Source organism: Thrips palmi, unplaced genomic scaffold, assembly GCF_012932325.1.
Source record: "Thrips palmi isolate BJ-2018 unplaced genomic scaffold, TpBJ-2018v1 HiC_scaffold_3, whole genome shotgun sequence".
NCBI lineage: Eukaryota > Metazoa > Arthropoda > Insecta > Thysanoptera > Thripidae > Thrips > Thrips palmi.
In genome coordinates, this window is record NW_023144630.1 from 7,578,622 (window position 1) to 7,602,745 (window position 24,124).

The window sequence follows — 24,124 nt, forward strand, 5'->3', positions numbered from 1 at the left end:
TCTTCACATATTTCCTTCAAAGGTTCGAATAAAAGTGTTAAATCGTGGCCTGACCATCCAGCCCCGTTTGAACTGCCGCGCATCTTTGCTGTCAAGCCTAGTTTTAGAAAGTACACTACAAGAAAAAGTGTGGATAGTACAACAAAAGTACGACAAAAACTGTACAATGAAAGTACAACAGGGATTGTGGAAAGTACAACGATAATTGTACAAACCACAACCAGCCCTGGACTGCCCACCACTCGTCATGCCGGCTCCGTTGTACTTTGTACAACAATTGTTGTACTTGAAAAGTACACTAAATTCCTGATAAAAAATTTGCCAGAAATTTGTGTACTTTTGTTGTGGTTATTTTCTGCAGTGTATCAACTAAGCTCTCTGAAGCACTTTGGGTGAAAGAACAAAACTTTCTGTTTCTAGACAGGGATTTGTTTTGCTCGAGAGGCAGATTATTTGCAAGATTCGATCAATTTCTTAGGCGTCGGCTGCTCCAGACTCAGTTCGCGAGAGAACGTTTTCGAGTCCTTATCTAGAATGAAGGGGGGTCTGGGGGCGGAGCCCCCCAGCATGCACCAAGTTAGAAGTAACCGATGATGGACAAGCCATTGCCTGCCGAAGGCAGGCTAGCGCCGCAGGCCAAGGTAAGTACGCCAGGCGCGGATTGGAGGAACAGGCAGCGAGACATCGCGAAGCCTGTTACGACAAGACGCGGTCTGGCGTAAACCTACCTTGTTATTAAAGAAGGACAGACAAGTAGTGCAAATGAATCGTGTATTTGATTGCAAACAAAACAAGAACATCCTGCAGCCACCTCACCCTTGTCATGAACATAAAACAGTACAACTTAAAAATAATTAACAGGCTGAAACAATTAAAATGAATTAACAATTAAGAAAGAACATGCCCGAGCGTGATTATTCTAGGGATTTTAGGTCCCCTCACCGTAACTAGGGACGCGGGAGTGGCCTTGGGAGGCTAGACTTGGATAAAGTTCAGGCCACGGGAACAAGTCACTCCGCTTCCGCTAGTGCTAGTCCTCGCCCATGGAGCATATCACACCGCGTTCGGAGAACAGCGTCAGGAGGTCGGGATCGGAACCCAGGTCCACCGTGAGGAGTCGCACCATGGGTACCACCATGGTAGCGATCATGTCACGCGGCGTGAGCTCGCCCAGTCTGAGGCGCAAGGCGGTGGCCTCGGAGGCCACGCGGCCCAGCTGAGCGAACACCAGGCTGACCAACTGCGGGTTGTGGGCGTCCCAGTCGCCATCTTGACCCGCGTGGATCAGCGACTCGAAGTTGTACACGCCGCGCAGCTCCAGGCGGCGCAGGCTGGCGAGGACCGGGCACTCCACGAGCTGGGCCAGCAAGTTGCCGAACACGCCCTGGGCGTAGGGGCTGTCATAGTAGAAGTACCTGCAACCGGAGGTGTGTTGGAGAGGAACGCAGCACAGCGAGCCAGAGGACCAGCGCAGGCGGCCAGTTCAACATGCGTTTTGAGCTCCAGAGTCGCTAAATAGGACCCGAATCGAGCGTGTGACCCCACCAATGGATTGCTCTCCGAACGAGGAATCGATTGGTGGGGTCATACGCTCGGTTTGAGACCTGTTTAGAGACTCACGAGCTCAAAACGCGTCTTGAGTTTCGGCCGCCAGCGCCGGTCTTCTGGCCCACTGTGCCAGAGTTTCTTTATCTCACACTGCGAGAGAAAAGTACGGAACATGTCTGGTCAATAATTTGCCTGGACCGTCGGTACCTGTCCTACTGCGGAACTCGATTACATGAGTTCTTATGGGACAAGTACGGACGTTCCGTACTTTTTTCCGTACTATTTTCGTACCAAACTACGGATTTTCATACAGTGCATCAAGAAATGAACGTACCAGCCGCGGGCGAGCAGCAGGCCGAGCCTCTCCAGGCGCGGCATGGACCCCACCACGGCCATGTCCGTGAACACGATGTCCAGGGAGCGCAGCTCGGTACACTGGGCCACGGCCACCAGCACGGAGTCCGGCAGGCTGATGTGCGGGTAGTACTTGGTATCCATCGGCACGAGCTCCAGGTGCTGCAGGGTGGCCGCCGAGCCAGCCAGCAGGTCCTGCAAAGAATCAAGGATTTAAGGATTAAGGCAAGTCGGGTTCATCGGACTAAATACCCCACGGAATGAACGAAATCGTTCTATGCTTAAGAAAAAATTAGTACATATTACATCCCCCCCCCAAAAAAAATAAATGACGAGATGAAAAAAGTCAATACGAGGCTGAGAGAGTGAGACTTTAGTGTCTCGCACTTGTAGGCTTGATACAAACGTGGCTCACAGTTGCGATCGTGAGACGTGGTTCACGATAAAACGTGTAAGGCTGTCTCACATTTTTTTGGCAGTGTATCAGCACATCACTGCGGCAAAAAATCACAGTAAATCCTGGAGTGATTAGTACATTTGCCACTGTTGTTCAGAGTACAGGATTTACTGTACATTTTTAACAGGATCGATCTACTGTACATTGTATGGGATTTACTGTAAATCCTGTGTTCTGAACAACTGTAAATCGCGGCAAAAAATTAACGGGATTTACTGCACTCTCAGCCGTTTAATGACTATTTCTCATTAGCAGACGCATTACTGTAAGCAACCCCATAAAACTTAATATTAGTTCTTAAATACTTAAAAATTTCTTTGTAATTTACTAAAACAAACGGCAATATCAGTACAGAAATTAGCCATTGCTAAGTAATACTGACATAAAATACTAAGTATTGCGGTTGCTTACAGAGCGTCTGCTAGTGAGAAATAGTCAGTATAATGCTGAGAGTGTGTGCACACTAAATTCTTATGGACTTTTTAAATGCATAAGAACGCATTTTTTATTGGCTGAGCGATAGCGAAGCCTGTTACTCCAGTGGGGTTAAAAAATTTTTCCTGTCTGTCTGTGTGTGTGTCTGTCTGTGTGTGTACACTACTCCTCCTGAACGGCTCGGCCGATCTGGCTGAGATTTTGCAGGCTTATTAGGTATGTCCTTGGCTCGGCACACGCGAAATTTCACGATCCTAGCTCAACTGGTTCAGTTTTTATAGCCGAAAAACACCTTAAAAACGGCGAAAAATCGAGTTTTCTGCAGGCAGATCACTTCTGTCTTGAAGAAGGGGGGTTTGGGGGGCTCCGCCCCCAGCATCCATCAGGTTAGAAGTAACCGACGATGGGCAAGCCATTTGCCTGCCGAAGGCAGGCTAGCGCCGCAGGCCAAGGTAGGTACGCCAGGTGCGGATTGGAGGAAAAGGCAGCGAGACATCGCGAAGCCTGTTACGACAAGACGCGGTCTGGCGTAAACCTACCTTGTGCATAGTTATGCATGCGCAGAAACGTCCATACGGTATGTATAAAATTATGCATCACTGTGTACATTTTATGCATCTTCCTGCATAAAATGTACACAGTGATGCATAATATTATACATAACGTATGGACGTATCTGTGCATACATAACTATGCATAAAAAAGTCCATAAGAATTTAGTGTGTGGTTTTATCGGACAGTGATCCCTACCAGCACGAAGTCGAAGGGGCCGGCGGCGCAGTGGTAGGCGAGGCTGAGGCGGCGCAGTCGCAGCCCGCAGCCGACGAGCTGGCCGGCGTACCGCCGCGTGTCGCCCACGCGCAGCGACAGCGTCTCGAGGTGCTGCAGGGCGGCGACGTGGCGCAGCAGGCGCGGCATGTGCGACTTGCCCGGCGCGCGGGACTTGAGGTACGGGTTGGTCTTGCGGTGCCACAGCTCGGGCAGCAGCGCGTCGCCCAGCGACAGCGCGCGCAGCACGGACCGGCTGCGGCTCAGCATGCACGCCACGCTCGCGCGCTCGCGGTCCCCGAGCAGGTGCGCCACCCGCGAACGCACCCCGTTGCCGTCGTCCAGGTGCAGCTCCTGCACACGGAAGCGCACACACACTGTCAAAATTTGAGTCGTCACTTCACTCTCAGACTCGTATTGACTTTATATCTATCTTTTGCCATAAAGGTTTTCGTGCAAACGTAATATGTACTATTTTCTCTTTGGCTATGCACTATTTTGTTCATTGTATAATGTTTATAGTCCATTAAACCGGACTTAATGTCATTTGCAATGTACTTTTCAATTTCTACATGACTTATTGACAATTATATCCCTGAAACGATCAAAATTGTGAAAGGAGAAAATAGTACATTTTAGTAAAGGAGAAAAGGAGAAGTAAAGGAGAAAATAGTACATTTTACGTTTGCTCAAAAACCGCCAAAAGCAAGAGAGACAAAAGTCCATATTGGTCTGAGCGTGTTGAAGACAATTTCAAGGCTGCAGGGTTGCCGCGCAAATATGAAATTTTCCTTTTACCGGACTTTCCCTGACTTCCAGACCATTATTTGACGTTTTCCCTCGACTTTCACACTAAGTGTTGAGTACAACTTTGTAGAAGACATCACAGTTTTTCAGCGCACACGAGATTTGTGTACAATTTTCGTACGAAAAACTGCACATTTTCCGCCATTTTGGAACAAAATTGTACAAAATTCAGTACAAAGTTGTACGAAAAGTTCGTGTGCACAAAGAACTGTAATGTCTCGTACAAAATTTGCACAAAAACATTTAGTGTGCACACTCCCAGTCTCATATTGACTTTTTATCTCTTGCCAAGAAGTTTTTTAGTGCAAACGTAATATGTACTATTTTCGTTTTGGCAATGCACTATTTTGCTCACTATATAATGCATTCAGTCCATTACGCCTGACTTCTTGTCATGTGCGATGTGCTTTTCAATTTCTACATGACCTATTGACAATTTTTATCAATAAAACGATCAAAATTGTTCATAGTTAAAGAGATAATAGTACATTTAACGTTTGCTCAAAAATGTTATAAGCAAGAGAGAAGGAAGTCCATATAGGTCTAACAGTGTACTTGTCTCTCTCTACCTGCACAACGGCCCGGCTGCAGCGAAACGCAGTGAACAGGTAGACCTTGGCGACGGGGTGGTCCAACGTCCCCGGGAAGTGCAGGCTGCGCAGGAACGGCGCGTGCATGATGGCTCGGGGCGCCAGGAAGTGGGCGTGCGGGTGCAGCTGTGGGGAAATGCACTTATCAGTGTCGACATACGATATTGACCTCATGCGTATCGAGAAAAGGGTCGATATATGACGAATCACAAAACATGCAGGAGTTTGAAAACTACAGTCGTGACACGGAAGAAAGAAATTCGTTGAACCAACGAAAAAGTGCGTTGATTCCGTGATAACCGAAAAAATTGGTTGGAGCTACGAAAACTTTCACTGTGGCTAAAAGCTACGGAAAATTCTGTAAACAGCTTGTGGTAATTCTCCGTAGCCCCCTTGTCAGTATTCTCCGTAGGCTCTTACAGTATTTTCTGTAGGACCGCACAGTATTCTCTGTAGGACCTTACAGTGATCTCCGCAGGACTATACAGTCTTCCATGCCCTACGGAGAAGACTGTGCGGTCCTACGGAGAATACTGTACGGTCCTACGGAGAATACTGTAAGAGCCTACGGAGAATATTGATAAGAGGGCTACGGAGAATCCTGGCAAAAAATTAAACAGAATTTTCCGTACCTTTTGGCCACAGTGTTGAGTGACGAAATTTTTGTTGGTAGAACCAACAATCTGTTAGCCCAACTAAAAGATCCGTCAAAGCAACAAAGTCATGATTTTGTCTCTCCAACTAACGTGCCAACGAAATTGTTCGTCAGACCAACAATTTTTTCGTTACGAGAACAAACTTTTCGTTACTCAAACAAACTTTTTTCGGCTATCCCGGAATCAACGTCCTTTTTCGTTGGGTCAACGAATTCCTTTTTTCCGTGGATATCGGGACCGATATTTATTGCGAAATCGCACTTGTGTCGATGAGGCATATCGTATTCCGAGAAGTCCTTCCTATGAAGGAAGACCCGAAGGGCGACAACTCAGTAGAGTGCACCTTACAAGACTCACAAATTCCGCATTGTTTAACATGTTCACGCCGCAGGCGATTTAGGGTGGAAAAGCCCAAATGCCGAAGGTGCTAAAATCTAAACTATATGTCGAAATCAAAGAATTTCGCTCATTAAACACGTGTGTACACTGAGTACGAGATTAATCTGCACACGTGAGAGCAGATTCATTCATCGCAACAAACTCTTAGAAGGGAAGTCTCCTATTTGAAAGCGTAATTATACCGAAATTGTTCTAAAATTATAATAATTTTTGGAACAGTGCGATTACCCTACAGCCTACCTGCGGGTCAGCTTGCGGGGTGCCAGCCGGCGGGTTGGCGGGCTTGATCCGGACGTCGGTCCACAGGCGACGGTCACGTGACAAGGCCAGGTCCTTCCAGCGTCGGCACACCCTCGGCACCACGTGCAGGAGGAGCTCGGCGTCCTGCAGGTGCTCCAGGATCATCAGCAGTATCTCGTTGGGCAGCGCGTCAATGGCTGCAACCGGAAGAGCTGTGGTCAAAACATTCTCAGAATGTTAATGACTCTTAGCGAGACTTAAAGACTTTTCCTAACGAATTTCGTTTTTAAGCAGCAACAAATGGCACTATTTCCTCTGTATTTAAGTGAGATTTTGTTCGTTATAGACTCAAAGTCAGTCTGATATTGGCAAAGAGTCCATTTGGAATTGACTAAAAAAAAGTAAATAATTGATGACAATTTAGTCTTCATAGTGAACAAAATTGTACATGGTTTCAAAGGAAATACTACTTATTATTGCTGCTGAAAAAAAAAAACAAAAAACAAAAGCAAAGGAGAAAAAGTCAATAATTGGAAGAAAAAAAGTGAATACTAGTCTGAGAGTAAACATTTCAAGATTTTTTTGGCAGATTTAAAGATGTGTTCTTTGCAAACAATTAGGTTCGATATGTGAAAAGGTTAAAGTTTACGTTTGCTGCTGATTGTGTTGAAAGAAATTGCAATGACCGATACACGAGATTGTGCGTAGATACGCGGGACTTTTATTATTGACATTTTGTCCTTTGCTTACGTAGTTTCTTAAGCAGCAATAATATGTAGTATTTCCTTTGTAACCATGTACAATATTGTTCACTATAAAGACTAAATTGTCAATTGACTATTTTTTAAGTCAATTGCGTATTGACTCTTTGACAATAGCAAATTGACTGTATGTCAATATAACGAACGAAATCCTACATAAATGTTGAGGAAATAGTACTTTTTATTGCTGTGTAAAATCCTCTTCAACAAAGGACAAAAAGTCAATAACAGTCTGAGAGTGTAGTACAGCTCAAAAAAACGTTATCAGCAAGAGAGAAAATGTCCATATACGTCTGAGAGTGAGCTATGTGTCTTGTTTAGCTATAAACAATATTCCACTAGAAGGTAAGTAAGGATACTCACTGTCGGTCCCTTGGAAGGCACGCGTAGGAAGCAGCTTCAGTCTGGATAACGCATCGGCGGCACTCCTAGGGACGAAGTTGTAACACTCCACTCTGGCCATGGCGGCGGCGGCTCGTCGACCAGGGCGTACACACGCCCTGCGTTCAGAACTGCAACAAGCGGTGCACTTGCTCGAAACTAGTTTCGTAAACGAGGTACGAAGGGGTGCCTGGCTTTTTGATTTCTTTTCATTCTCAGGCCTATATGGACTTTTTTCTCTCTCGCTTATGAGATTTTTAGAGCAATCATAAAATGTACTATTTTTTCTTCAACTATGCGCAATTTTGATCGTTTGTCAATTGTCAATAGATCATGCAGAAATGAAAAAGTACATGGCAAAGGACAAAAAGGTCAGGTTTAAAGGGCTGAATACATTGTACAAAGGGCAATATAGTGCATAGTTAAAGAGAAGATTGAACATATTACGTTTGCACGTGCAAAGTTAACTTTGTGGCAAGAGATAAAAAGTCAATACGAGACTGAGAAAGTTGTTCTTCACTCGGCGACGACGGAAAGCATACCACGTCATGCAGCTTAGGACGCTAATGGGGCCCCCTGGACGCAGGTTACGCTGGCTAACACCCACAGCGTAACGTTACGCAAGATTTCTCACGGAGTTGGTTTGAACTTCTGCTATTTGGTCTCACATGAAATGAGAATATAACGAAACATTTTTCAGACTGTTTGTCCTCTCCCCCTCCCCTCCCGAAGGTATTTTCCGCCGTGCACATAGATAAGAGGAAAGAAACGCAGAAAATCTTGGACGCTTGGGCAGCGTGCTAATATTACGTTACCCAATTAAGGCCTCTTTTACCCCCTCCCCCCACACAAAAAAAATCGTCGGTTTAACCTAACCTTTCCATGTGTTTCAGATAGGACCGTCATAGGAGATAGGATAGGTCATCGGGAGCCAACGCCCCCCTCCCCCCTGAAATGATGACGTAACATTTGCACGCCGCCAAAGACGACGCACAGAGGCTGTGTGCTTTACACAAGGGCGTGTAGACTACGCTTCGCGAAAGGCACTAAGTTACGCCTATATGTAAGTTTTACCAGTGTTGGTCTCCAGGCACTTGCGCTCCTGCCGCTGGACCGTGTCACGAGAGACTGCCGCCCACACGGCGAGGCTGCGCGTGTTTTAATGCTGCCTGCAACGCCTGCGCCGCGACGGAAGCGCGCCCTTACGGCCAGAACGCGTACTAAGCGGCGACCTGCTGATGTAAGCGCATGCGCACAGTGGGCCAGAAGACCGGCGCAGGTCGCCAAGATCCTACACGCGTTTTGAGCTCCAGAGACGCCACTCAGGACTCAATCCGAACGTGTGACCCACCAATGGATTCCTCGTTTGGAGAATAATCGATTGGTGGGGTCAACACGCCTGGGTTAAATCCCATCTAGCGACTCTGAAGCTCCAAGCGCGTCAAGAATCTTGGCCGCCTTCGCCGCTCCTCTGGTCAACTTAATGCGCAGTGCTGCACAACAGCGTCAACGGCGTGCTCTCTGACGGCGGGAAACGGAAATGCCCAGTAAGGATAAAATCGCCTACTGGCAGAAGTGTCCAAAGACGCAGTCGTAGCTGAAGAGATAAGGGTAGGAAACAGGAGAAAGAAGTAAGCTGACTTAATCTAGGCTTGCTCTGGCACTCTGTTCTTCCCTTCAAAGGTAACATTTCCTCATTTATCTGTGGCAGTACGTTATTTCAACGAATCTCTGAACCATTAGGCAAAGAACAAAAGTAAGACTTAAATCCGCTACGGGGCATGCATCTGCCCTCCATTCAGCGTCTGCGCATGTGCAGATGCAGCTTCATTCTTCCTTTACTTCTTAGACTTTCGGTCCAAGGATCCTTATAAGTTTTCAATCAAAGTCTTCCTAGAACACAGGCGGCATCTTCCTTTCTCCCCTAACCTCACTTAGGTGAAAAACTCTCGTAATACGAAAGAAAACCACCTTCGTATTATATTTGCGCCACTTCTTTCGTACTATGGGAAGTTTCTTCGTAAGACATTTAGAGTGTGGCGGTTTTCACAATCAATCGTCAAGGGATTTTTCCGGGTTCGCAAGACCATGTGTACCGTCATAACATTTGGAGTGCTCTTCCTGTCGTATCGAATCACCCTCTTGCAGTCGTGCATCATTGTTGTCACTCAGTTTCGGCCTGACTGTTGAGTCTCGTCGCTCAGAGGTTGATTGTCTCACCTTTGGATTTTCAGTGGACGTCACACTCTCAGACTCGTACTGAGATTTTGTTTAGTAATGTATTGACATTTTTGTTTGTTCTTCGAACAATACTATCAATTTCGTCGTAAAACCTTCCTAACAAAACTTTATTAATGTGCTCAAACGTCAATGAACATTGATAAAATGTCGACTGAGGGACGAGAGTGCACCACCTTCATGAGGATGCATTCTTCTATGTCTTACGAAGAAATTTCCCATAATGCGAAGGAAATGGCGCAAGCGTAACACGAAGGTGTTTTCCCCTCGTATTAAGAAGGCTTTTCTTTGTATCTTACAATGAAAGAGCTTAAAAGATTCGTGTTACGAAGAAATATTGCTTCGTATTATGCTTGCGCTGAATTCACTGCAACATACAAATAACTGAGGTTAAATTTCATTTTTAGACATTTAGAGTGTGAGTCGTTATCAATCAGTACTAAAATATTGTGCGAGGTATTGTTGGCTGTGAGATAGCGAAGCCTGTTACTCTAGTGGGGTTAAAAACTTTCTCTGTCTGTGTGCACTCTCAGACTGTTATTGACTCTTTGTCTCTTGTGACAGAGTTTTTTGCACATCAATAAAAAGTGCCATTTCCTCAATATTTATGTTAGATTTTCTTCGTTATATTGACTTCAAGTCAGTTTGCTATTGTCAAAGAGTCGATACGCAGTTGACTTCATAAATGGTCAATAAGTGATGACAATTTAGTCTTTACAGTGAACAATATTGTACATGGTTACAAAGGAAATACTACACATTATTGCTGCTTGAAAAACTACGTAAGCAAAGGATATAAAGTCATTAATGGAGAGATGAAAGTCAGTACGAGTCTGAGAGTGTTCCTTGTTCATTTGGGTGAGCATTTATATCACCCAAATTTGGCAAGGAAATCAACCTTAACCAAGTTTTGGTGAAAATATTACAATATGGGTGAGCGCTGTAATATCTGGCCATGTGGGTAGTTGATACACCCTTCCCCACCCAAATGTCGGTAAAAATATGATCCTTATCCAAATTTGAGTGATACCTCGCCCATAGCTCGCTCAAGTATATCTTCTCTCGCAGATGGAGCCGCTGGAGCTAGCGACGTTGCCGGATGAGGTCATGATAGAGATCCTGAAGTACCTCTCGGCCCCGGAGTTGCTGAGGTGCCGGGCAGTGAGTCGTCGATGGAGGGACCTCGCGCTTCACCCGTATCTGTGGCGACGCTTCACTTTGAAAAGGTAAGTACACTAGGAAAACAAATGCCTCAACGCACTCTCAGACTCGTTTTGCCTCCAATTATTGACACGGAAAAAACGGTTCCTGGTTTTCCCAGGAACCCCCTGGAAATCGCCTATGTCTTCGCCATAGGGCTCCTGGGAAAACCAGGTACCGTGTTTACCGTGGACTTTTCTCTTGCTTGTCCTTAGTTTTCCCAGAACCGCAGTGTTCTAAGCAGCAGCAATTTCCTTTGTAACCGTGAACAACATTGTTCACTATAGAATTGTCATCAATTATTGACCATTTTTGGAGTCAATATTGCGTATTGACTCTTTGTTATAACCAAACTGACCTTGATTCAATTGTAACGATCAAAATCTTACATAGAAAAAGGAAATAGGAATTTTGATTGCTGCGTAGAAACTCTACCAAAGTATGAAAAGTCAATAACAGTCTGAGAGTGCGCGACGTGAACAAATTCCGCCCCTGGAATGAAGTGAATCGATTTTTGCCCTTGGGAGGGGCGTAAACGACTCGTCCACCACATGAGATGGGCCTATGTACGAAATATTTTGAGCACAGAGTATGCTAGTAATTTACTTTGTTATACGAAGAAATAGCTCGTAAATTACGACGTATTTTCTTTGTAAGCTGATGTATGCTCAAAACACTTTGTTATAACAAATTGCTTTTCTTCGTAAGGCCTAAAATAGGTTGTAAGGTTTTTCTCAGTGTCCCCTAACTTAGCTACGTTTCTTATTGTTGCAGTGGCGACCCGCACTTTTGGACCGTGCTTCGTCTCGTCCCATCTGTTGGTGGCCTCTGCGTCGGCAATCTCTACCCATACTGGCGTCCCTTCAAACCGACTTACCCACAATTTATGTTGCTGGCCGTGGACACGAACTGTGCAGCCTCTGAGCTACGCATGCTAGTCTGTGAAACGCCGTTGCTGGTTCTGGGCGCCCTCATGGTTCGCAGGTATGGTCGGCACAGGGGCGGGGTTTACAACGTGGTTGGTTGTCTCGCAGCCACCCTTCTATGTCCCCATTTTTCGGCTCTGCCCGATCTAAAATCTCGGTGTTGGGTCATCTAAGATTTACCTTTCTGCACCTGATAAAGCAATCGCGAAACTAGTAATTGACTATGCTTAATTTCCGTCTGCCTGTCCTATCCAGACAAGCGGCACTGGGCCGACTTCGGGAAGTGAAGCTCAGCCTGCGTCTGTCAGGCTCCAAACCAACCGCGAGTGTCCACACCCTGCTGCAAGAAATTCGCGCTGTGCAAGGTAAGGCCGTATTTCTTTAAAATCAGAGATCACAAATTTGGGGTTGGTTGTGGTCGAACTCAAATAGAATTGCTCCACGGCCGCCTTGAACTTTGGTGGTAAATGTATATCACTCTAAAAGTTGTGTACAGTCAAGGTTGTCCACTCTCAGCACGTTACTGCCTTTTTGCTCATTTTGTCAGTAATTATGCAAGTAATTTGTTCTACCATTATACGTACTCTTCCTTTTTTTAAAGATCTACTTAGGAAATATTATATTATGTACTGGGGTCATTCCATGGGGGTTCGACATTCTTTTGCAAGTGATCTCTCCGATTTCGATGAAACTTTGCGAGCTTGTTGGCTATGGTCTGAAACCCCCCAAAACCAATTTTGAGCAAAAAATACCAATTTTTGAAAAAGTTATGGCTTGCGTTAGAAATTTTGATTTTCGTTGCAGACCTTTTTTGAAAACGCTGTAGTTTCTTCCAAAATGAAGCTACAGAGCTCATTCTGGGCGCATTCGAAAGGTATTGAATTGGACTTTAAGACTTTTGCAACATGTTGACAAAAATTTTCAAATTTGACAAAAATTGAACAAAGTCAAAATTTTGAACACAATTTTCTCAAAAGTAGTATTTTTGATATTTTTTCTTTTTTGATATGTTATAGTCCATACTTAAGTCTAGCAACCCTACAAATTTGGTTGGAAAAAATTCATAAACAAGGAAGAAAAACGGTTTTTAGTGTTGCGATTCGGCAAATTTTCGCTAGTTGGAGTGGTGTGGAGAGGAGCATGATGAATATTTGAGACCACAGGTTCTCGATCTTGAACTTGTAGTGTCGCTCGGAACAGTTATTTGGGGTGCTGAACCTACAAATAAGGTCTATTTTCGTTTTCGAAATTCTCAGGGGCGGATCAAGAGGGGTGACTTTTCAAAAATCAGGATTTTTCGATGTTGCAACGCGATTTCTATGTTTTCAGGGGCGGAGATAACGAATCTTGAACGGTATTGGATGCAAGTTAGCTCTAAAGCTGATCTAACGTATCGTCAAAACATAAAAATGTGCAAATAGATGATCAAAAAGCCCCCAAATGTGAACATCTTTGGCCCATTGCAAAAAGTAAAGCTAGTGTTGTTACCTACACCCCTGTTAACATCAGAATCAACTTCGACATCCAAACATCTCGAATTCGGAAAAGTCACCCCCATTGACGCACCCCGTTGTTGAGATTACCAGTGGCCAGGTGAGCCAAAGGGAGTGACTTATCCAAGTTTGGATGTTTTGACAATACTTTGGATCAGCTTTGGAGCTAACTTGCATTCAAGATGATTCAAGATTAGTTGTCTCCGCTCCCAAAAATATAAAAAACGATATGCAACATCCAAAAATCCTGATTTTTTTAAAAGTCAACCCTCTTGATCCGCCCCTGGTAAGCTCAACAACGGGGTGCGTCAATGGGGGTGACTTTTCCGAATTCGAGATGTTTGGATGTCGAAGTTGATTCTGATGTTAACAGGGGTGTAGGTAACAACACTAGCTTTACTTTTTGCAATGGGCCAAAGATGTTCACATTTGGGGGCTTTTTGATCATCTATTTGCACATTTTTATGTTTTGACGATACGTTAGATCAGCTTTAGAGCTAACTTGCATCCAATACCGTTCAAGATTCGTTATCTCCGCCCCTGAAAACATAGAAATCGCGTTGCAACATCGAAAAATCCTGATTTTTGAAAAGTCACCCCTCTTGATCCGCCCCTGAGAATTTCGAAAACGAAAATAGACCTTATTTGTAGGTTCAGCACCCCAAATAACTGTTCCGAGCGACACTACAAGTTCAAGATCGAGAACCTGTGGTCTCAAATATTCATCATGCTCCTCTCCACACCACTCCAACTAGCGAAAATTTGCCGAATCGCAACACTAAAAACCGTTTTTCTTCCTTGTTTATGAATTTTTTCCAACCAAATTTGTAGGGTTGCTAGACTTAAGTATGGACTATAACATATCAAAAAAGAAAAAATATCAAAAATACTACTTTTGAGAAAATTGTGTTCAAAATTTTGACTTTGTTCAATTTTTGTCAAATTTGAAAATTTTTGTCAAAATGTTGCAAAAGTCTTAAAGTCCAATTCAATACCTTTCGAATGCGCCCAGAATGAGCTCTGTAGCTTCATTTTGGAAGAAACTACAGCGTTTTCAAAAAAGGTCTGCAACGAAAATCAAAATTTCTAACGCAAGCCATAACTTTTTCAAAAATTGGTATTTTTTGCTCAAAATTGGTTTTGGGGGGTTTCAGACCATAGCCAACAAGCTCGCAAAGTTTCATCGAAATCGGAGAGATCACTTGCAAAAGTATGTCGAACCCCCATGGAATGACCCACTGACATTTTGGTATTGTAGTACATAATTTTACAAAGGAAATTAGTCATACTTACTAAGAAAATACTTTGTATTACTTACTGTTGCTTACACGAATACGTTATTAATGAGAAAGAAGTCGGTACCGTAAACCGAGGTAACTTGAGACACCAAGGGTAACTTGAGACACTTCTGCTTTTCCACCTTTTTTGGAGCTGCCACCTGGCTCGGCACATTCGGAGGTCAAAACTGCTCCAGCACTTTTTTTCATACTTGTTTGGAAAGACGTTTAAGCGTTTGAACGGCGGGTTAGGACCAAGCTGGTCAGTTCTATAAAGGTTTTTCAATTTTAGTAAATTTAACAATTTTAGAGAAGTGTTACAAGTCTCCCTTGGTACTCGAAACACGTCTTGTTGAGACCCGGTATGACGAGTGGCGTCCAGTGCAGGCCTCGTTGCACTTTGTACAAATCTGGTTCTCCTTTCCACAACCCTCGTCGTACTTTGTGCTGACAGTTTCGGTTGTTCTTTTGTTGTACTTTTCACACTTTTTATTGCAGTGTGGTAACCCACTACGCTCTCTCAGTTGTTCATATTTTCAGTCATTGGCAGACGGACCTTTGCCTAGATAAAAGCTGTTTTTCTGTCCGTCGCCATGTTACAGGTTTGCTGAAGCTAGAGATCGATGGGCATATCGTCCGAGATTCGTCTGAGCCGAAACTACCCCAGACAGCCGTCCGCAGCCTGGATCCAGTGGAGCCATCGATTAGATATCTCTCCTTCGATTTGTACAACGAGCTGGCGTTGGCCGAAGAGCACCTCCTTCCGCTCGTAACCAATCACTCGGCCACGCTCGAGAGGCTAATATGCGCCAGCCACACCCCGAAGCTCGCTGGTTTGCTCTCCACAGCCCCCAGGTAGACAACTGGTACTTAACAATCAATGAAGCGGAAGAAAGAGATAACTCGACGCGTCCTAATAGAATAATCCTAACTGTCAGAGCAGATCCAAGACAGTCCTAACTGCCTAGCTGATCCAAGACAATCCTAACTTTTTGTGTCAATGAAGAACTCTCCTAACGGCACTGGTAGAACTCAAGCGTAGTTTTACGCCTTTCTTCAAGCGAAGTAGAACTACGCTCGGCTTCAAGCGTAGTTCTCCATATTTTGTCCCTCTCCCGCCTATCTAAATGCATGGGAGAATTTCTTCTCTACGCTTGACGTCAAGCGTAAAGTCTTCAAGCGTAGTTGTATGCTTGAATGAAGCATACAACTACGCTCCAGTTTTACCGGTGTGCACATCACGTGAAAAGCGGTGTTTTCTCATAGTCCGTGACGCCATTATACGCCATAAAATTACTCACCGAAGGGCTTGTTAAAAAGTTTTATCCTTATATAAATACGTAGACATAGTACTTCAGATATATAGAAATTATCTTATTTGCAGTAAAGATACTTCCAGAACACTTTGAGGTACCTCTGCAGTTAGGATAGTTCTCAATCTGCACTGTCATTGGCTGAGCGATAGCGAAGCCCGTTACTCCAGTGCGGTTGAAAAGTTTTGTCTGTCTGTCTGTCTGTCTGTCTGTGTGTGTGTGTGTGTGTGTGTGTACACTACTCCTCCTGAACGGCTCGGCCGATCTGGCTGAGATTTTGCAGGCTTATTAGGTATGTTCTTGGCTCGGCACACGCGAAATTTCACGATCCTACCTCAACTGGTTCAGTTTTTATAGCCGAAAAACCCCTAAAAAACGGCGAAAAATCGAGTTTTCTGCAGGTAGATCACCTCTGTCTTGAAGAAAGGGGGGTCTGGGGGGCGGAGTTAAAAAGTGACAACGGTCAAGATCGTGTTATCTTGAGACGAAGCAACTCTATCTAGAATTAAGGGGGGTCTGGGGGGCGGAGCCCCCCAGCATGCAACACGTAAGAAGTATCCGACAATGGACAAGCCAATGCCTGCCGAAGGCAGGCTAGCGCCGCAGGCCAAGGTAGGTACGCCAGGCGCGGATTGGAGGAACTGGCCGCGAGACATCGCGAAGCCTGTTACGACAAGACGCGGTCTGGCGTAAACCTACCTTGTTTAGGATTGTTTTAGATCAGCTCTGGCGGTTAGGATTGTCTTGGATCTGCTCTGACAGTTAGGATTATTCTATTAGGACGCGTCGAACTCTTACTCTGCCAACGTTACAAACTGTTTCAGGCCTTACAAAGCAAAGCAGCTTGTTATATTTAAGTATTTTGAGCATACATAAGCTCACAGAGAAAATACTTTGTAATTTGCGAACTATTTCTTTGTATAACAAAGTAAAATTAGTTTGTATTATGTGTGCTCGGAATACTTCGCAAGGTTTAAAGTGTGCACTTTTCATCACTTTCCAAGGAGACAAAAAACTGTTTGCAGGGAAAACTAAATCAAATCAAATAAATAATGTAACTGCATTTATGCCAAACGCGCTTAAGTAATAACTGTAAAAATTTTATTAGGTGTAACATTATGAATTCCGTGATTTTAATCTTGACGAAGGCCATAACTTCAGAGGTTTGAAGATCTGGTTTTACTATCCGATCCACATCGGGCTTCATCTTCTTTGTTTGTTTCAGACTGCGCAAGATATCATGTCGTATGCTGGACGGCATAGAGGCTCTCGAGCAATGTCCTAGTCTAACGTCGCTGCACTTGATTGTTGGCTTCGCGGAATACGCCATAGTAAGCTGCCTGCCTCCACTGTGAAAACTCCACATTTGAAATGCGGAGGTGTGGGGTTTTCAGTCTTCACACTTGGAAAAACAGAGTGTGCAGTGTGGACTCAGATGAGTACGCACCTCAGCTGTTCGTATTACCGGGCGTTAGGTGTGTACTCATCTGAGTAAACTCATCTGAGCACACTCTTGTGGGAGTGAACTCGTCTGAGCACACTCTTGGGATTGTACTCGTCTGAGCTCAGTCTTGGGAGTGTACTCATCTGGTCACACTCCTTGGGAATGTATAACTCATCTGCGCACTCTCGTGGGAGTGTGCTTGTGAGTACAGTCGACTCTGTCATTTTGTCCATTTTTGCTGTTGTCATTTTGTCCACAAGTCATCCCCGCCACTTTGGCTGGACGGGCGCCGCCGGCCAGTGCCTGGCCTCGCCGGCCCGGGACTGACCCAGCCCAGGTATGGATTACGGCGGCCTAATCCGCCCAGGCTGTTTTAATTTTGTCCACAGCTCCTCCCGGGTAGGTGGACAAAATGACAGAGTCGACTGTACACGCTGAGTTGTTGAGTTTGCAGAGTGCGCCTTATAACTTTTCGATTTTTCAAAACAAGAGTGCGTTCCACTGCAAGAAAAAGTGTAGATAGTACAACAAAAGTACAACAGAAACTGTGCAATAAAAGTACAACAGGGATTGTAGAAAGTACAACGCGAATTGTACAAACCACAACGAGCCCTGGACTGCTCAGCACTCCTCATGCCGGTTCCATTGCACTATGTACAACAATTGTTTAACTTGAAAAGTACACTAAATTCCTGATAAAAAAAATTTGCCACAAATTTGTGTACTTTTGTTGTGGTTATTTCCTGCAGTGTCCCCTACAGTGGGCGGGCGGACGTATTTCCGTACTTGTCGCTGAATCCCTCACATTGTAATTTCTATTCCCGCAGGACGCCAGCCGCTGGCCCGGTGCGATGGCCTTCCTGCGAGTCGCCTCGCTGAAGCTCACTCGCCTCAAGCTGGGAATGTTCATTTCCGAGGAACCGGCGGAGCTGGAAGACCTGTTGCTGTCCGTGGGCGGCACTCCCGGCTCCACACCGCCTTCCACACTGCAGTGCCTGGCTTTGGACTTCTGCCCGGGCGACTTCGGGAAGGATCGCGTAAGGGTGAAAGACTTCCCGCCACTTCGCCTCCGTTCCCTGGCCGCCATACTGCCGCGACTGTCGAACCTGAGGCATCTCACGCTGGGCGCCGCACCCTCGGCAGAGTTCCTGGACGCCATCAGCCCCAAGGCGCTGCCGGCTCTCGTCAAGTTTGTGGTAAGAGACCCACTTCACTGGCAGTTTTCCCACGTGTCTGACTAATTTTTACGTCTCGGCTTTCTAAATTCACTGTGAGAAAAAAGTACGAAAAAAGTACGGAACAGGTCTGGTCAATAATTTGCCTGGATCGTCCATACTTGCCAACCACGGGACGTTCCGTACTCTTTTTTCCGTACCCATTTACATACTCTGCAAACTGAAATGTGTGCATGGCACGCTCTATTTGGAGCATGCCAAGAAGCACGCATTAAATTGGAGCGTGCTTGGCAGGCACGCTTTAAATTAGAGTGTGCTTACCAGGCACGCTCTAAATTAAAGCGTGCCTGCCAGGCACACTCTATTTTAAAGCGTAGCAAGCTCACTCTAAACTACAGCATGGACCGGACGGCAACCACACTCCTGAATGCTCGTAATGGCTTTTATTTTTTAATTATTTAATACATATGTACTAATGCACGGTTTCCATTTCATACTTTAGGGAAGCAACATTTCAAGTTTTCATTTTATACATCAATAGTTGTGAAAACAGCGGAGAAGCTTTGTTGACGTAAAACACATCTCAGCACTAACACGACTTAAAATGTTGCTTCCCTAAAGTATAAGATGGAAACTTTGCATTAGTACATATTTAGTGGTTGCCGTCCCGTCCATGCTGTAGTTTAGAGTGAACTTGCTAAGCACGCTTTAAAATAGAGTGTGCCTGGCAGGCACGCTTTAATTTAGAGCGTGCCTGGTAAGCACGCTCCAATTTAAAGCGTGCTTCCTGGCATGCACACATTTCAGTTTGCAGAGTAGGTTCATATGGAGCAGGTGCGAAACGTTCCGTTCTTTTCTCCGTACTTCCGTACTATATTTTTCTACCATTTCCGTACAAAAGTACGGATTTTTTTACAGTGAACTAAATGCATGATAATGCACTTTTCATGCAACTATTCACTTTTTATGCACAACTATGGTACTTTTGACTTTGACCCATACGAAACAAATGCATTGTAATTTTCTGCATCAAGACAGTAGCTCATCTACGCTGTAAGAAAGGCGTAGGGTCTGTCCGCTTATAGGAAGGCGCTATGTCACTCCGCAGTTTTACCGTACCGCGTTGGAAACGTTAAAAGCTAAGAGAACTCTCTTCATAGGATAATAGTCGAATTTTGATTGCTCTACAAAGTCGGAGGGCTGACTTATTACAATGGATATTTTAGAATTGTTTTTATACATGTCAGCGACTAGTTCGATGAGTTCGACAAAAATCTCTTCATGATGATTTTTTTTATAGCCTTGTCTGAAATCGTCAATACATTTTAAAAATAATAATCCTGTCATTATTTATAGCTACTGTCGTATCGAACACCATTAAATCAATGCCAATTCTTTCGACTAACTAAACGTTGCTCGCACGCGCAAGCATTAGTGCATTCAAAATTGTTTATTGCTAAAGAATGACCTTCACTCTTAAAACCTTACGAAGTATTTTGAGCATACATATAACAAACTAAAATACTTTGTTATACGAAGAAATAGTTCGTAAATTACGAAGTATTTTCTTTGTAAGCTTACGTATGCTCAAAATACTTTGTTATACAAACTACTTTTCTTTGTAAGGCCCAAAATAGTTTGTAAGGTTTTCTCAGTGTTTATTACTAATCGACGATTTACTTTTTTTTTTAAATCCCAACTCAGTCTTTGACATTGTCAGAGTTTCATCTTGTATAGTTTTTGGTTGTTTCTGTTTCCAGCTGTTTTCGTCCCAAGGCTGCAGCCATGAGTGGTTCCACACTGGAGTGCTGACCGCCTTGCTGAAGCGCAACCCCAGACTACACGCGGTTGTTAGGGATGGCTGGTGCAGTGACTGCCTCAAAGACCTCTTTTCTATCAGAGAAGATTGCACCTTCTGTGTTAACGAGTGCCAGCCTCGCTGCCCGGATGGTTTCTGGAAAAAATACGGTAGCGCCGTGTTTTTCTCACACTCTGATAGTGACCACTGTGAAGTGAACGAGATTCACGACACGGCCTCTAAATCCATGAAAGTGTAGAGGTTCAGGCATGTTCAGTTAGCCTCTGGCCTGAAGCCCTACGCTGTCCGATAGCCAGCTGAGGCTACCCATGTGGCAGTGCACGTCTCCTCAGTGGGCCAGAAGACCGGTGGAGGCAGCCAAAACTCGAGACGCGTTTGGAGCTCCAGAATCGCTACATGAGACTGGAATCGAACGTGTGACCCCACCACTGGATTCCTCCTTGGGGGAGCAATTCATTGGTGGGGTCGCGCGTTCAGTTCGAGTCCTGTTTAGCGACTCGCTGGAGCTAAAAACGCGTCTAGAGTTTCAGCTGCCTCCACCGGTCTTCTGGCTCACTGTGGGCTAAAGCGAACTATCCGAGGTTTATAATCCCCCGAGTTAACCCAGAGACAGATGAATGTTGTCAATGAATGTTTTAAAGTTCACTTTCTCATGATTATTTTGTTTGCTCTTAGGCTCTGTCTATATTTATCGCTTAACATTAGAATTTATGAATAAAATATTAGTTTCCTTCTCTTCAGAAGTTTCTTTCCCCTAGTCCTTGAATCCAGTCCACTGTTGAAAAAAATTACTCAAAATTCATAATTTTTTGTAAGAAGTCGATTTACTTACATTCAGTCTGAATTTTCACACCAAAAATTTCATACTTCGTGGTCTTAGAATTTCAGAAGACGCTAGTTTGAATTTTCAGATCAATTAATCAGAATTATACCTATCGGTCTTAGTTATCAATTCCCGATCATGTGAAATTGTCACCAAAAAATCGACATTGATACAGTATCCATGGGACCACGTCTGTGCCTAAATTGCACTGGGAAAAATCCTGTAGTACTGTAGTAATACCGCAGTAAATACTGTCGTGATTAGTACAGCTGTCACTGCTGTTCAGAGTACAGGATTCACTGTAATTTTTAACGGGATCTACTGTACTTTGTACGGGATCTGCTGTACCACAGGAGTGGAGTACGGAATATACCTTACCAGGTACAGTAAATACTGTAGCCAGGCACAGTATATGCTGTGTTCTGAACTACAGTAAATCCCGGCAAAAAATTAACGGGATTCACTGCGGTTTTTTTTTTCAAACAGTGTGTTGCCCTCGTTATTTGGGCGTGTGTCCGTGTCCTCGGTGCACTGAAGCACTGCACTTTCCGTTCCACGAGTGTGGCCGGATACGTTGCCCCCTTTACCGCGAAACAGATCGGGTCCAGGGCCCCGAGAAGGCAGAGGATTAAAATGCGCGTCTCCAAGGGGCCGCATCTTGACCCAGGTTCTCGGAATATTTCCCCCGGCCTTGCTTGCGAACACGGTGGGGACGTAGAGCGACGTTTCCCCGAAAAGGTGGCACGGAATCGGCCGGCCGGTCGGCCGATAAGTCTGGCAACGCTGGTTCTCCACCACACGCAGGGCGCTGAGGGGCGCTTTCGCGGTTCGGGTGCGTTCGGGTTCCGACTTCGGACGGGCAACGAAGGCGAGCGACTCCAGCGCTCTCTACCCGGCCGAGCCTAGCATCTGGCCTGGCAGGCGTCAACAAGCCAAGCGAAGCGAAGCGTCAGCGTCCTGTTTCAGTCAGTGCCCAGTCCCAGTCCAGCTTACTGCACGGCGCGGAAAAGACGTGATCAACGGACATCGCAAACACCATGAGTACTACTAGGTGTACAGGTTGGTTCAGGAACTGTCGATGCACAGCCCAGTCGGCCAGCAGACCGGCGGCCGAAACTTCACACGCGTTTTGAGCTCCAGAGTCGCTGAACAGGACTCGAGCCGAACGTGTGACCCCACCGATGGATTCCTCGTTCGGAAAGCAATCCATTTGGCGGGGTCACACGTTGGGTCCGAGTCTTTTTAGTGACTCTGCGCCGGTAAAACTAAAGCGTAGTATTACCCTCTGTTTTCAAGCGTAACAGACACTTCTAGCAGGGCCTGGAGTGAAGAACAAGAAGAAGAACATAAGCCGGAAACAGTTGCCAAATAACGGTTAGCCCCAAATTACCCCCAAAAGGGCTGATTTCTTGTACTGTTTCCGGTCTACGTTCTTATTCTTGTTCTTCACTTCAGGCCCTGCTAGAAGTGTCTCAGGTTACGCTTGAAATCAAGCGTCACAGGCTCATCCGCCAAGATCCCCCCTATCTAAATACATGAGGAAATTCCAGAGTATGGTTCATTTCAAGCGTAACGTCTTCAAGCGTAACTTTACGCTTGACTTCTGGAATTTTTGCCACACGTGTTGTGTACTTACAGGCGTTTCCCCCTCCTGAATGTGGAATGTGGTCAATTTTTGTACAATGAATGTGGGAAGCTGTTCCCCCCTCGGATACACTAGAGATGTAAATGTTGGAGCACTCTCAGATTTGTCCTTTTGCTCTCATTGCAGTCATCAGTGCCTTCTTTCCGGGTAGGGCTGGGCTGTCCTCGTCGAGGCCTGCCAAGGTCAAAAGCACTGCCGGCTTTGACGCGGTGCGCAGCGCTGGCATTGGCCCTCCGAGGTCCGGCAAGTACTCCAAGTACGGCTGGTACGGCAACGTGCCGTTCGATGCCTCGCAGCTCCAGCACCTGCTGCAATCCATGAGCCTGACCTGCTTCCCGGGCGAGGAATCCGACGCTGCCAGCAGTGACGACTCGAGCGACGATTCCAGCGACGAATCGGTCGTTGAAGCAGAGGCTGCCACCCCGAAATGCGACTCCGAGGTAAGTCACACTGTAAAAAATTCCGTACTTTTGTACGGAAATGGTACAGAAAAATATAGTACGGAGGTACGGAGAAAAGTACGGAACGTTCCGTACTTGCTCCATATGAACCCATGTAAATGGGTACGGAAAAAAAGTACGGAAAGTTCCGTAGTTGGCAAGTACGGACGGTTCAGGCAAATTATTGACCAGACATGTTCCGTACTTTTTCCGTACTTTTTTTCTCACAGTGCAGATCCCACCAAATTTGCAGACAATTGTAGGGCATTCGTACATAACAGTGTATCTACTGTGGGATTCCCTACGAAGATACGTTGTTCTGTCAGATGACCACTCAATTGCGGTGTGGGAGGTAATGGTGAAAATCTTTCTTTCTTCAAAATGGGTCCCCCCTGAAAATTGGTTAAAAAGATGCTGAAGTTTTACTTCATGAAGATTTTAAGATTACTGCTTTGTAAAAGAGAGTTGTTCCATAATAATTCTTGTAGCAGTTTTGTTTTTTGGTCTGAAGCTGGTCCCTAATATAGATGAGCCCAAACCTAAAGAAAGGGCACCCATCTCTAATTGGTTTCAGTGTTATTGAAGTTTACGTTCCAAATTCAGTCATTTCTATCAAAGTCTCCTCTCAAATAATACGAGAACACTTTTCAGCCTTCAGCTCCTGGTCAATTGATCCTAAAGTACATATAAAAAAGGTTCCGTATGGTTTTCCAATATCTGTGCAAGTTTTGAACTGTCACTAAGATCTTGGTCGAATTTCAAATTGCTGTGTATTACATCTCTTCTGGTCAGAAAACTAAATGACACATTGAAAATAGGCGTATGCTGTCTTATTCATGTCCTCTAAGATTGATTGGTCTAAAGCTGAAAGGCTGGAAACTCTTTTGGTATTCGTGAGGAGAATTTGTAAGGAACTACTAAAACTTAACGTAAAC

General features: G+C 45.0%; 2 protein-coding genes across 15 annotated transcripts in view; one reads left to right on the forward strand and one right to left on the reverse strand.

The window, feature by feature from the left end:
- Positions 1 to 811: 811 nt before the first annotated feature.
- Positions 812 to 9,754, reverse strand: LOC117648179. Of its 12 annotated transcripts, XM_034390500.1 has the most exons (8): positions 8,964 to 9,015; positions 8,471 to 8,631; positions 7,379 to 7,527; positions 6,255 to 6,466; positions 4,939 to 5,085; positions 3,545 to 3,916; positions 1,883 to 2,097; positions 812 to 1,415 (listed from the first exon to the last, which is right to left on the reverse strand). In XM_034390500.1, exons 3-8 carry the CDS (start codon positions 7,476 to 7,478, stop codon positions 1,031 to 1,033), a joined length of 1,431 nt encoding a protein of 476 aa, XP_034246391.1. In that variant the 5' UTR covers positions 7,479 to 7,527; positions 8,471 to 8,631; positions 8,964 to 9,015; the 3' UTR covers positions 812 to 1,030. The 12 variants fall into 12 exon arrangements, with proteins under 12 accessions (XP_034246391.1, XP_034246393.1, XP_034246392.1 ...); XM_034390502.1 differs by lacking the exons at positions 8,471 to 8,631; positions 8,964 to 9,015 and adding an exon at positions 9,617 to 9,754; XM_034390501.1 differs by lacking the exons at positions 8,471 to 8,631; positions 8,964 to 9,015 and adding an exon at positions 9,493 to 9,629.
- A 12,166-nt stretch (positions 9,755 to 21,920) lies between these two features.
- LOC117648176 overlaps positions 21,921 to 24,124 on the forward strand; it is a 45,677-nt gene continuing 43,473 nt past the window's right edge. Inside the window, exons 1-2 of one of the 3 annotated variants that reach the window (XM_034390484.1) lie at positions 21,921 to 22,163; positions 22,876 to 23,189. In XM_034390484.1, the coding sequence (XP_034246375.1) occupies positions 22,142 to 22,163; positions 22,876 to 23,189 (336 nt within the window). In that variant the 5' untranslated portion in view covers positions 21,921 to 22,141. Of the gene's footprint in view, positions 22,164 to 22,306; positions 22,364 to 22,624; positions 22,656 to 22,875; positions 23,190 to 24,124 lie in introns of those variants that run through there. The other 2 variants (XM_034390486.1, XM_034390485.1) reach the window with 2 other exon arrangements.

Coding starts and splice junctions, on each gene's coding strand:
- LOC117648179 (XM_034390499.1), bottom strand. Junction 6,467..7,378: donor TGCCTTCCAAGGGACCGACA/GTGAGTATCCTT, acceptor TTTTGACCACAG/CTCTTCCGGTTGCAGCCATT. Junction 1,416..1,882: donor CTGCTGCTCGCCCGCGGCTG/GTACGTTCATTT, acceptor CTCCGGTTGCAG/GTACTTCTACTATGACAGCC.